The 13,959-nt window shown below is 46.0% G+C and overlaps 1 protein-coding gene across 1 annotated transcript in view; it reads right to left on the bottom strand.

Annotated features, from left to right (window-relative positions):
- Positions 1-13,959, bottom strand: part of PRKCA (protein kinase C alpha) — a 375,347-nt gene that overhangs the window by 210,944 nt on the left and 150,444 nt on the right. Inside the window, exon 3 of the mRNA XM_039859924.1 lies at positions 11,735-11,817. Within this exon, the coding sequence (XP_039715858.1) occupies positions 11,735-11,817 (83 nt within the window). The remainder of the gene's footprint in view (positions 1-11,734; positions 11,818-13,959) is intronic.

Here is a 13,959-nt window from a genome sequence, read left to right as displayed (position 1 = left end):
ATACATGCAAAATATCACTCTGTGTAGGGGATAAACCACAGGAGAGCAGAAACAAGGAACAAATGAGGAGGCTACAGGGTATTTTGTTGGACTCTCCGATTGTTTGGCTCCTAAATAAGAGAAATTTACCATGTGAGAATATGATCTAATCTAAAGACGCATCTTTAAAGACGGTGGGCGTGTGCACCTGCAGAGAAAGGTCTGTTTCACTGATGGATGATGTGATTCCTTTTTAAATTTTCAATTTACCGTTACCTCCCATTCTAGTTCTGTACATTAAGTTACTCTAAGTTACAGATTCGTAATGAAAAACTGTGATCAAAATGAACTTGGTGCATCGTTCAGACTTAGCAAATACTAAAGAGAGCAGTGCTGCCTTGCTCATTTTAAGACCTGCTACGTGAACCCTTCTTTTCCAAGCTTCCCTGGTCTTTTGTGATTAGTTTTATGAACAGGAGAGTGACCTGTTTAAGAAAAAAATGAGTACCAATACACTTACTATCTAGAAACCTAAAGTCACCCGCCTCCACCAAGAATGTCATTTCCAAGTATGAAATTCTCACCTTTTAAACATTTCTACCCCACGTTAACCCTACAAAGCTTCTTGCCTTGAAGAAGTAAAGGGGCGGGACAGGCTGGAGACCTGCAAATGGTAGAGAGCAGGCAACATGCAAACTGCCTTCTGCAAGGTATTTGTCCTAGGTAGGTTTTATGAGGAAAACAAAAAACGACGCACACTCTCGCCTGTTGCAAAACAGTTGATGAGCCGCCGTGCATTTCAAAATACATTTTTTCACATGGCAATCTTGTAACAACATAAATTTTTCTGAGCATGGATAGCGACCTCTGCGCGTTTTGCAGATTGTCTATCCTGGCACGGTGAGGCATACGACATGCACCTAGAAAAGCAGTGGTCAAACGGGAAAGAATTTGAAAACTGCTAACCCCTGAGGTGCTGCCCTTAGCGCTTTCTGTCATCTTTCTTCCTCTCGAATTCGATTTGTTAGAACCCTCCACAGATTTACTGTGTTATTAGTAATTACTTCGAGGAATATAAATCGAAAACATGCAGTTGACAAAACAAGCATTTTCTTAATAGTTGTTTTTGCTTAATAACATTTAAGCAAAAAAAATAAAAATACAAATAAAAATAAAATGTTTGCCAACCTGATAACACAGCTAGAAAGCACAGTTCACTGGGCACCTTGCGAAATTTGGTTAGGCTTAAATGTCTTCAAGCACTGACCAGTCCCTCAATAAGAAAGGAACTTTTTTTTTAAAAAGAGGAAATTCAGTTCCTAAAAACTAACTTGCAATCAGGAAATGGCTGGTAATGATTCTGAGAGAATCTCAAGAAACATTTTACATATATTTCACTCAAACCCAGGAAATTATTTACATTTTATTTTGGGATCAGCGATTTTACTTTTTCATTCATTCTTTCCACAAATGTTAATTATCACCTACTATAACTCAGAAATCATACCAGGCATTTGGGACATAGAGATGAACAGCATTTAGGGCAAAGAAAACATGACAACACAGTATAACCCAAATAAGTCTTCCTGCGGTGCACTGTTACATTAATGGCCTCGGTGACTCACCCCAGCCAGGATCCACACCCTGTGTATCCCGCTCTGGGACAGTTAATTCTGTGTGTCAACCTGACTGCACCACGAGGTACCCTGATATTTGGTCAAACATTATTCCGGTTGTCTCTGTGAGGGTGTTTTTGGATGAAATTAACATTTAAATCAGTGAATGTCTAAACAGAACAAAGAGGCTAATCTCCCCCTGAGCAAGAGAGAATCCTTCTTGCCTGAAGGCCTTAGAACTGGGGCAGGGGGCTTTTCCTCCTGTGGACTCCAACTAAATACCGGCTCTTCCTTCTTGTGTCCCGAGCCTGCTGTCCTGGGTCTCCAGCTTGCCGACTCACCCTACAGATCCTGGGACTTGCCACCTTCCATGGTCTCATGAGCCAATTCCTTAGACTAAATCTCTTTGTGTGATAAATACACACACACACACACACACACACACACACACACACACACTGACCCTATGGGTTCTGTTTCTCTGGAGAACCCTAACTAACCCACCTTGGCAGGGACTCTGGGCTTGGCCATATGACCTGTTTGGGTCAATGGGACATCAAGAAACATGATACCTGCTAAAGGTAGTGAAGTGTTTATAAACTTGCCCTCTCGGAAAACCAGACCACGTATAAAAATCTTGCATCACTATATTGGAAAGGCCAACGTGGAGGACAAAGGCATCCTGGCCAGCAGCCCCAGCTAGCAGCTAGAGGAGTCTTCCTGTGGGGCCCTGTAAAAGCCCTTGGAACATGTTAACCAGGAGAATAGCACGACCATATAAATTTATACATAAAAAACAACTGGAGGACCACTGGGTGACAAAATAAAGAACAGACAGACCAGACGCGGTTAAGACCGGTTCGTCACCCATAAGGATGGGGGGCTATGAAGATGGAGAGGCAGAGACAGAAACCACAGACTTGGGGACCTCTTAGACATGGGAGACAAAAAAGATGGAGATGACCACGTGAGTCACGAGGTGCCTGGCTTGGGAGACTGTGCAGAGGCGATAATCTGGTTTCGTGCTAACACAGATGAGAAGAACGGGAAGAAGCACTGGTTCGAGGGCAAGGGAAGTAAGAACAGGGATCTACATCTCAAGCATGGCATCCTTGACAAAGAACTTGAGCACTCCTTCCGCATCAAGGACATCATCGGGAAACCTTCACACGAGCAGGGCGGTCCAATGCCTAACGGCAAGATGACAGTTATCATGACAACGACATTCTTCTTAGAACCTGGTGTTTCCTTTTGCTATGTCAGTCTCAAAATAAAGGGAAATACGTTGGATTATAAAAATAGAAATGGTGAATGAATAAACACGGTGATGAGAACAACTGACCCTCCACTGTCCATGTCATCTCTTACGAGTACGAGACTATGTGACTGACAGTGTTTGCTCACAGCCCTGGACAGCAACAAAATACAAACAGCTGTCAGAGAAAATACTCTCCTGTGAGCTTCATCTCTCGTAGCCACTACTGAGGGCCTATACGGAACTCCTGCTAAGTGGGTTCATTTGATGGTTGGGATTGTTTCTGGACCTTGGTCTCCCTGTGAATAAATAAATGTCGCAGTGATGATGCTAGCTAGAAAATCCTCGATAAATCTTCCTCCTCCTCCTAGCTCCTAGGAAACATGCTAGTTTTTGTCTGCAGACTCGTTCTGAGTCTCCTCCTAGAAATTCATCAAGCAGTAGAAACGGAAAACAGCCAAGGTGAGGAAGGTAACAGCTGACTGAATGGGACTTCTACTTTATCTTACAAAAGAGCGACTCCCTAAAATCCACGAACAGGCCTCTGGCATGAGCCAGAAAGCTACCTGGGCCAGCTTACAGCTTTGGGTGAAGCCACTTGAAATAAATCTTTCCAGAAACCCAGCATCTTGGAAAGTCCTACTGTCTCACCTTCATGAGGAGAACCCAACCCAAGTCTCCAGACTGCTCCAGGCTCTCACCTGGTCCCGTTGGCCCTGCACGCTCTGGTCCAAACTAGTATGCATTTTTTTTTTTTTTTAATCTTGCTTATGAGTGCTTTTACTGTTCACGCTTTAGGATTTTATCATTTCAAATTTCTCTTACCATTTTAAGATTTCTCCTCGTCACACTGACATCAGACTCCGTCCATAAAAATAGAGCCTTCGCAAGCAGAAAACCTGCCCCTTAAGTTGGCTCTGCTGACCAACCACGTGGTGTCAAGGAAAGAGATGAGGACTGGGTGTGGAGAGACCTGCTTCAAAGCCTAATGCGCCATTTCCTGTGGGACCCCAGCAAGTCACTTAACCACATTTGTACGCAGGGAATAATGCTGCACGCCTAGTGCGTGTATGTATGTTATCCACTTAAGTAACTATCTATATCAATAATGGCTATTCATATGTATGACTTCCCACTGAGCATAAATTGTTTGAAGATAAAGATCGTGTTTTGTTTTGTTTTTAACTTTTACATCTCACAGCACCTGGCGCATGGTAAATGCTCAAGAAACATTTAATGACAGATAACGAATAAATGTAAGAGAAGCACCAGGCCTAAGAGACACTAAATATGTGTCAGATAACATCGTAAAGACAATGGTTTGAAAATGGCTACTGTGAAAAGTAGCAAAGCCCACTAGCTGTGGCGCCCCCATCCCCTTGCAAGGTGCTACCATAATGATGCTGATGAAACATCGATTCCTAGGGGCTGAGGAAGTTCAATAACATTCTCATGTGTAGCTAAAACTACTCAAATAACTAAAGGCCAGATAAACACAACTGGCACTTAGATTAGGTTAGCGTCCACTCATTCTGTTTGGTTCAACAAATATTTTTTTTCAAGAACCCATTCTGTGCCAGGCCGTGAGCTGGGCTCTTGGTTTTCAAAGGGAAAACACACAAGATGTTCCCACAAAGAATTCACTACGTAGGCATAATCATTAAGCATTGCAACATTACACACACACACACACACACACACACTCACACTCTCTCTCTCTCTCTCTCTCTCTCTCTCTCTCTCTCTCTCCCTCCTTCCCCCTCCCTCTCTCCCTCCCTCTTCCTCTCTCTCTGTCTCTGTCTCTGTCTCTGTCTCTCTCCCCACCGCCCCCCGCTCTCCTCACGGGCCAAAACTTGGCAGGTGGAGAAAATGGACGTTCCACCACTCAGCTGTCTCCTATAGTTCATCAGGACTGCAGATAGTCTCAAATAAAAGCCTTTGAGACTATTTTTAATTCCCACTTAAATCCATGTGGTGCAAAAGTCGCAGGAGTCCCTTCCCTCGTAGGAAAAGCTTCTGTTACTGTGCATCTGATCCATGAGAGTCCACCCACTGAGGAGCAGAATTAGCCATGGGGGTTTTGGTTGGGTTTGTTTTCCTGAAATAACTTCTGTCTACGGTTTCCCGTGGCATCGGGGCACGTGAGGAATGGCACCCTGTGGGCGAGTGCATTCGGGGACCTGGCAGGGGCTTCCTCACAGGCCTAGCGAGGCGGGAGCCACCAGGGCGTGCGTTCCGAACGCTGCGGTTTCTCTCGCGGGTGTTCTTGCAAATGTGCGTCACCTGAGTTTATGTGGCACTGGAGAGTAGCGTGTGGCAGGAGATGCTAACTCCCTTAAGCCAGGAGAAACGCAAAAATGCTGGTCTACTTGTCTGCAAAAGAACGTCCCGCAAAGAGCTGCAATCCATCTTAAAATGTCGCCACCTTCAGGAAGCCTCCCTTCATTCTCTCCGGAGATGTCCTCTCTCCCTCCACGCAATAGCGTCTCATTTCTTCCCCGAAACGCAGCAATCATGCAGCTCGCATACTGCAATCTCGCAGTACGGCTACTTGCCTGCTTGGCTCATCCTTGTGGGTTAAGTCGATGTATTATTGGAAGGGCAGGAATGGAACTGTCTTCACCCTCCCGTCTTCACAGCATGAAGCCCTCAATAAATATTCAGTGATGGGATGGAATTTAGGGCTGAAAGCAACTTTAAAGATCGCTAAGTTCAACCTCCCTACATCATAAAACAGAAAACCCGAGGTCTAGACAGGCTTTCAGGGACCTGACCGGCCAGGATGCCCAACCCCCACTCCAGAGCTCTTGACCTCCCTCTGCTGAATTTCAAATGCCACTTTTTAGCACCTGCACCTTTTACAAATCTCACTTTACTTTGTCAGTTCAGGAATATAAAAATGTTCTGGGTATAACTGGGTTTGCTCACAAAATTGTCTTATTACTGATGTAAAAAGCACATTTTGAGAAAATAGGGAGATGCACTAATTAAATTTATTTCTAGATTGGTTTTAAATGTTTTGAGTTTCATTATAAATGAAGCTTTGAAATGTTGAATTTTAAACAATTCAGCAGCCTTTTTTTTTTTGATTGGTTTCTAAGACACAAAAAAGAACTTAAGAACAGAGAAATCTCAAGGCTGTCATCGCAAAAAGAGAGCAGGTTTGCTCCCTGGACACACGTCCTCACCCCCCCGAGTCCCGCTTCACCCCAGACACTGCCTTTGCTTTGTGGCAATTTGGGCAAATAGGTTCCATTTTGGGTTCTAAGTGTCTGTCCTCAACGCTCTCCACCTCTTCAATAAAACTTCGAATGGCTCCGTTTTATTGTCTTCACAGACTTGACAACAGACCCGGGTAGAAAGCAAGCTCCCCTGGCTTTTAACCCATTAATTAATGTCTTCATTTGTGCCCTTCCTCTGGCAGGCACTGACTAACTTGTGACACGGCCCGTATGGACGTTGGCTATCTCCCAGGTGAGGGACACTTGGGGACCCAGAAGGTATTTTTAAAATCACCTGAATTCTGCTCAATTGTAGGGCTCAGGTATAAGAAGTGCAAAGTCCTACATGAATAGTTTGTCCCCAGACAGGCCAGGGGCACTGGTGAATATGTACAAGACAAAAAAAAAAGGCGAAACAAAATTGCAAACAAAAATGAAAGGAAAGCTGATTCGCTCCGGGAGCTCGAAGGCTTTTAAGGGATCACTGCCTCGTCTTCCCGCTTTCTCAACAGTCCACATATCCGATGCACAAAGGAAACGTTCCGAAGATAATGTTTAAACACTTGCTTAGCATTTGTGCCATTTTCTGCGTATCACAGAAGAACGCCTTCTCTCTCTACATACAACCTTACAGACTGAAAGGGGGTGTATGTATGTATATTACGGCTCTAAAGCGGGACTCAGATTGATATGATTCTCTGAAAGGGCTGCTTTGCAGCTTTTCACATTTAAGGCACATGGAGAAAAAGCACGGTAGGATCTGACGTGCTCATCTTCTGGGTATACACACACGTACGTACGTGCACACACACTCACGCGTACATACGGGAGGAGCCCAAGTACTCTGTCTTCGTGGACATAATTTAAGATGCATAGAGATTATTCTAAGAACAGGGGTGGGGGTTCCAGACTGAAGGAGCAAGAGGCTGGTGAGCTGAAATTTAAAGAGTGAAGGGAAGAAGTCTGAGAAAGAGCTGGCCCCTAGAACTTCCTCCCCAGCCGTCCCCCAGTCTGCCTCCTCACCCCATTAAGGACAGGGCAGAGAAAACCATCAGGGTGGGTGAGCAATGGAGCTGAACAAATAACAGCACATTCAAAGAGCAAAGGCACATTCCCCACCCATCTCCCCAAAGCCAAGCGAGGTGATATTCCCTCCTGCACCTGTCACGCATGTCCTGGTTGATGTCTTAACTCGGCGGAGAAGAACAATTTCCGGACATGGACCAGTTTTGTCTTATTTCTTTGTTGTCTTATAAAATCTCGGATGTGGGGCAGGGGTGCTGGGGACGTACACCTGGACACACAAATTCTGCACCAAGTCCAAGTGCCTTTCCAACGCCAAGTGGGCTTGTTCTGTGACCAGGACGGGAACAGCCACCATCCTTTCTTTCCAGCTTGTGAGTCTTGGCTCCAGAGATTCACTCAGTGACTGAGTTATCTTTATAGTTAGGTTCTTAAAAGTCTTTCATGTCCCTTCTCTACTGGTGTGTGTAGGGCTACACTTTGAGTCTCAGAAATCTGGGCTTTTCTCTCTAGGCATGCCGGTCGGGCAGATCTGGTGACAGGGCCCCGCGCGTCTGGACGGGGTGCGGGTGGGCTGAGAAACTGGCCTGATTTTTCGGGGGGCCGTTCTGTCGAAGGCAGAAGCTCCTTCCGCATCCTTTCAACGGGGGACTGCTCCTTGAGTCCTGGATTCTCTGTTCAAAAGAATTTTAGCTCTGTCCCCATCTGGTGATTGCAATCTGGGGCCTATTTTCTTTTCTAGTACATTTCCTTTCCTTTCATCTGGGAGATGGCAGGGCACGTATAGCTTTTGTGGATTTCGCAAGGTTTGTCCTTTCTCCATCTGTGGATGCTTGGGTCTCGCTGAGCTCAGTGAGGGTGTTATTAAGACTCATCTGAACGGTGCCTCTTAAGCATCCAATGTGGTGTGAAAAAAAAAAAAATCTTAATTTATAAATTTTAAATTTTCAGGGGAAAAAATACTTGGAATAGTGTTTGTCTCTTAAGTTATATTTCATTTGTACTGATCCTTCTGCTCTTCTAAGTGGTCTTTCTCGCGCCCGTTAGCACTTTTCTGAACATTGGGACAGAAAACGTCAATGGTTACACCAAGGGGTAGATCCCAGGGTGCTCCACTGACCATGCAACCAGGCCCGGGACCTCCCTCTCGTCACCTTAACACCTTTTCCAGCTCTGTAATTCTGTGGTTTTAAACTTACTGACAAAAAAAAAAAAGGTGGGAACAAATAAATTCCTACCATCTCAGCTTAGCTCTGTGTCCTGAAACCTTCATGCTTTTCCAACTACCTCCCCTGGTACAGTTCATCTTGCAGATTTGTGTAATAAATACGATCACCCTGCACACAGACAAAAGACCCCTCCCGTGCCATGGCTGCAGAAAGACCAATCACAGGCTTTGCTTAACGCCAAGGACCAGTATTTTCTCCTTGGAAGAGAACGTACGATCCTTTGTGAATCAGTCAGAACTCGCTGATTCTTTGCAGCTTTTAAATCTCTCGTGTACTTCTTTTCCTCTCATGTTAAAAAAGTTTTCATCTCTTCTCATCTTTACTTTCAAGGATGTGAAAGTGTGAGGCTCAGCACCTACAGCAAGTCAACGCTCAATGCGTAGGAACAGAACTCAGCTGAGCGTCAGATCACAGGCAGGCCTCCTGTTAAACGTCACACCAAGCAGAACTTCGCTACGGCTTCCTGCCTGGCTTCAGGCTCTGTGAGTAAGGAGACCACATAACAATCATCCAAATAGCACAAAATTTCTGAGTATGAAAAGGGTTGCTGAAAATAATTAACAGGTATTCGTTAATCGATAGCAGGCCTAAACCAAGACGTTCTCATGTCAACAAGACTGTCCGGTGTGAACTGGGATGTGTGTTACCCATCTAAGTGCAAAATCAAAAGCTTACAGCTAATTCATAACAAAATCACAGGCATGATCAGAGAACTGGCCTCCAGCCCCTTCAGGAGATTATTGAGTTAGCACACACACTCCTGGTTTTCCTCCTGCCTCCCTGCCCTTCCTCTCATCCAATCTGCTGCAGCTCCTCAGAGCTCTCTCCTGGGCCCTAATCTCTTCTCACTCTATACATCCTGTCTAGGCAAGATGATCTACCCCTAACAACAACAACAACAAAACAACAACAACAAAAAGCATCTTTGTCTTCAGGACACACCTGACTTCTAACCTCCACTCCCACATCCACACCCAGTGTCAGGCTTCCCAAATGGAATATGTCCAAACTCTTGATCTGCCATGTCCCATGCTCCCAAATATGTTCTCCCTCTAAAGCAGGGGTCCCCAACACCTGGCCTGCAGACCGGTACCAGACTGTGGCCTGTTAAGAACCGGGGCCGCTCAGCAGAAGGTGAGTGGCAGGAGAGTAAGGGAAGCTTCATCTTTTTCTGCAGCTGGTCCCCAGCGCTAGCATCACCGCCTCAGCTCCACCTCAGATCACCAGGTATTAGAGTCTCATAGGAGCGCTGGTCCATGATGCCAAAAAAGTTAGGGACTGCTGCTCTAGAGTCTCCATGGCCTTAAGCCACCCCCCGCCGCATTCATGTCTGTGGTCCAGAAACCATCTCCCTCATCCCACAATGGCCAATGCGGATTCGACTCCTCAGCATATCCTGAATGAGCTCCCTCTGCCTGTCCCCATTGCCTCCACCTACTCCAAGCTTCCATCGTCCTGACTTAGAGAGTAGGTGCCGCTGGTTCTCCATCCTTTGCTGTTTCCCCATCTTCAGCCATTCATCAAGCCCACTTCCTACCAGATTCATTTGCAAGCCCACCTCCTACCAGATTCATTTCCTATAAGGCAACCACAGCAACCCTCATAAGATGCAAATAGGATGACATCATTCCTAGCTTAGAACCTTTCCCTGGGTCCCCACTGTTCCTAAGACTACTTTCAAAATGCTTAACCAGACACTTGACACCCGGCTTGCATTAAATGCCATTGCCTTGAGGAAGCCTTCTGCCCAGGACAGTAGGGCCCTCAGGTAAATGTGCTCGGAGCACCTACATCCTATTTTAATTAGTGGTAGTTTAATGGCCACCTTCCCCCACATTAAGTACCCAGTAAAGAGTATTTAACCGAAAGAATGAAGAGGTGGACGGAGGAAGGGGTCAGGCAAAAACCGATTCCACTCCTGTAGCCCATGCACTGTCCCCTCCTTCGCGAGGGGGCCGAAACGAGAGGGGACAGAGAAATGAGGACAGTTAAAATGAAAGATGGCGCTGAGACTCACGAGCAAGGAAGCGAAAGGAACACCACGTGATGCTTCAGGCCACTTTCAGAAAAGTCGGTGCTCTTCCTTTGCACCTATTTTTTTATCTCTAAAATGCCCAAAATGGAGACAGTATTTCAGAAAGAAGGGGAGTACGAAAAGGGCGGGTGTTTTGGAGGGAGGCATGTCACTCAGCATCCGTGGACTGGGGCTTCCTGGTCCACGAGGATCTGAAACGAGATTATCTCCGATGTTCCCTCTGGCTCCCACGTCCTCGGAGTCTCTGTGGGACGGTGGTGGCTCAGAGCCGGGGCACCCTCTCTATGCTGCTAGTGCCAGCATCTAAACCGATGTGCGGCATGCTCCCACACACCGAGGGTCAAGGCTAAGTTCCTTCATTACGTGTGTTAAAACGCCGAGCTTCACCGCTCAGAGCTCCCCACGAACACACCGTCTCCACTGCCCGTGCGGCGAAAGCCACTGTGAGATCAAAGTCTCCTGACGGGCACAGCCTTCGAAGGCAGGAATCACTCGAAGCACCTGATCTAAGGGTCAGTGACTCACGCGATACGGCCAAAGCAGTTCAGAATAGAAATGCCTGATCGTTAGGCCTCCCCCCCGTGCTTTATTTATTTATTTTTCCAGTTAAAATATTACTTTCCATGTAATGGCCCGAGTTTCTTTCCGCTCAATATATCTGAGATGTCAGTACTTTCCCTGCCTCCTAACCCCCACGCTCCTTTGCTGATGCCGTTTTCCGGCACGCAAGAGCTGCGACGGAGAGACGCTCCGCAGGGACAGGCAGAATTAGGACACGAACACACAAAATTACGTGTTCACACACGGGCGGCTTCAGAGAGCATTTGCTCCGGCGCGAAATGCTAAATTATTGAAATCGACAGTAGCATTTATAATCCGTAAGGAAAAGGCAGCGAGGAGCTCGTAAAGCAAACTAGAAATAGTTTGTTGCACTGGCCGAAAGCAATGATGGACCTATGAGTTAATAAACCATTAGAAATACACTGAAGGGGGATTTACGTTCATTGTAAAATTCGTCGGCGTTTTCAGGAAGGAATCGCATCGTGTTGGTGAAAGCTACTCCCCAATACTTGGTGGATGTGGCCCGTGGGGCTGCCCGGGCTGAGAGATGGAACAGTATCAGCCAACAAGAAACTCTCCTCTGACCCCTGTGTGGTCCTGCCAGGGCTTAAAGTGACTGGACTTCTGTCCATTAGTAGAGGCCAAAGTTAATGGACTCAAAGCGACTGGACTTCTGTCCATTAGTAGAGGCCACAAGACTAATGGACGAGTCTTTCCATCGAGAGTATGAACCCAAAGAACAGCAGCACAGGCATGAAAGAAATTAAACTCAGAAATCCACGCTAACATCAAATAATAGTTTCCGGACTACTTACATCAGTGTCGGGTCCCTTATCCGCACCCGGACAGGAAAAAGTAACAAATTCATGGCACCTCTTGTGAACCACAAAACAGCAAACTGGTGGGGAGAAAAGAAAATTAAAATTAGAATAGTCCAGATTTAACACACAAGTTTTATTTTCCAAACGAGGCTACACCCCATTAGGAGTCAATTCAATTTCACTACAGAAATCTCATAAACAGCAATCAGAAGGTATTTCATTTGAGACTCAGCAAACGTTCAGTATTGATTAGACTCACAGATAACAGAATCATAGGATGCCAGCACTGACCAGGCCCAAGGAAGCCTAATGCGAAATTTCTATTCTCTAAAACTGAGGGAGGGAGGGCCGGAGATTGGCAGGCGGTTTTCCAAGGTACAAACCAGAAATCAAATTTAAAGAACTTTGCACTGTCCTATACCAGCACACACACACTCATAAACGTCACACCCTGTGGGTGATGTATATATAAAGTATATATAAAAACTATAAACGATATATGGGTAGCCATAAATATGGGTCGCAGAACTTCTCTAGCAAAATTCTGAATTTGAGGAACTCATGAAGACACAAACCCAGTCTACACAAAACGGCCCTTTGATATGAAGAAAGGTTAGGGACCACCCTCACACCTTGTTTCTGCCTGCTTGCCACAGATGCTGTCACCAACTGAGAGAGTCCCCGCAAATCCACCAAAATCCACTACACGGCAAATATTTTCTAAGCTCAAAATGGTTTTGATACATAATCCTGAAGATGAATCAACAAAAGAATTGTTAGTTACAGAGAAGGATACGTAATCCCCTAAGAGATTTTTATAGATAGAATAACATTGGAGGACATAAAATGAATAAATGACCTAGTCAGTCCTTCCTTGAAAGCTTGAAGTCTAGCTCCATAGGGCATAACGTACTAGTATATTGTTCTTGGTTGAATAATAGCAACATGCTAAAAAGCAATGGACCCCCAGAGAAACTGGGTGAGTCCTAAGTCTTCACTGCAGAAGACAGGCTACAACGCCCTGGATTCTCGGCTCGTGTGCTCTTCTCCCACCAAGGACACTGCACCTCCCTGCTCGTGTGTCAGCAGACAAGGCCAACAGCAGGGGGGCCGGTCATCTCAGCAGATGGGAGACGATGGCAGGTTTGCTGAGAGCTGAGATGCCAAGAGAAGACTGAACACTGAGCCCAGGAGCAAGAGAGTATTTAGAGGGTCTTGAGTGGCCAGTAAGAAATTCCACATATTTTTGATAAGCACTGGCAGCTACAGAAAGGTTTGAACCAGAGTTAACGCAAAAGCAGAACTCTAGAAGGGCAAATGGTGGTGACAGGAAGAATTTACTGGAATAAACGTGGGCTCTAAGGCCCAGTGAGAGGCCTCATGAACAGTCTGGGAGTGAAAGTAATTGCCCATCATTCATTCAGTCTGCTAAGCAATGGAAGTAATCGATGCCAGAGAAATTGTAGAAAGTGGCAGAACTTGCCAACTGACCTCAGATACCATTCACTGAGCATCCTAATATGTGTCACTTTGATGGGTCCTTTCACATGTACTATACATGTGAACCCTCGTAACGCCACTTAATATGCTTTGATATCTACATTTTAAGGAAAAAAAAAAGGACAGATGGACAGACCAACAAGCAAATGACGGTCACCACCCCACGACGTAGTAGAGCAGAATGCATACTAAGTAAGGTCTGCTTAGCTTCACAATACCTTTTCCTTCCACCATGTCATAGCCACTGACAGGAGCACAAAAGATAAGAAAGAGATGGTACCAAGGCAGGTGACAGGAAAATGGACATGTGACAAAAGGAATCACGCGTATATTTTATAAATATACATGAAGCCCAGAGGATGGAGGTGCGGGTATGTCGTGTCGGAGACACAGGCTAAGGGATGATCGGTTTCTTCTCAGTTTCCTTTAAGGTGGTCATGATACAATGTTACTGTAAAAGTAACATCTTTTTAAGGGCCTGGCATTGAGCAGGCACAGTTGGACGTGCAAAGGAACCATCCATAGGAACGGGACCTCTGAGGATCCCTTAAAGAGCATCCCTTCGGAAGCAGAGATGCCTGAGCGAGGGGTGCCTGTCTGCTGCCTGCCACGCCTGCAACCACACCTGCCAACCGTGCACCATGGAGGCAGGAGCCGGGGGGTGTGAGGCCCCAGAGAACAGCGCCCCCAGGCCGCCCGAGCAGCACCAAACTGGGCAA

The sequence above is a fragment of the Pteropus medius genome, unplaced genomic scaffold (genome assembly GCF_902729225.1).
Source record: "Pteropus medius unplaced genomic scaffold, Ma_sr-lr_union100, whole genome shotgun sequence".
NCBI lineage: Eukaryota > Metazoa > Chordata > Mammalia > Chiroptera > Pteropodidae > Pteropus > Pteropus medius.
The sequence above is the reverse complement of the archived record's forward strand: the minus strand, read 5'-3'. Positions and strand labels throughout refer to the sequence as shown.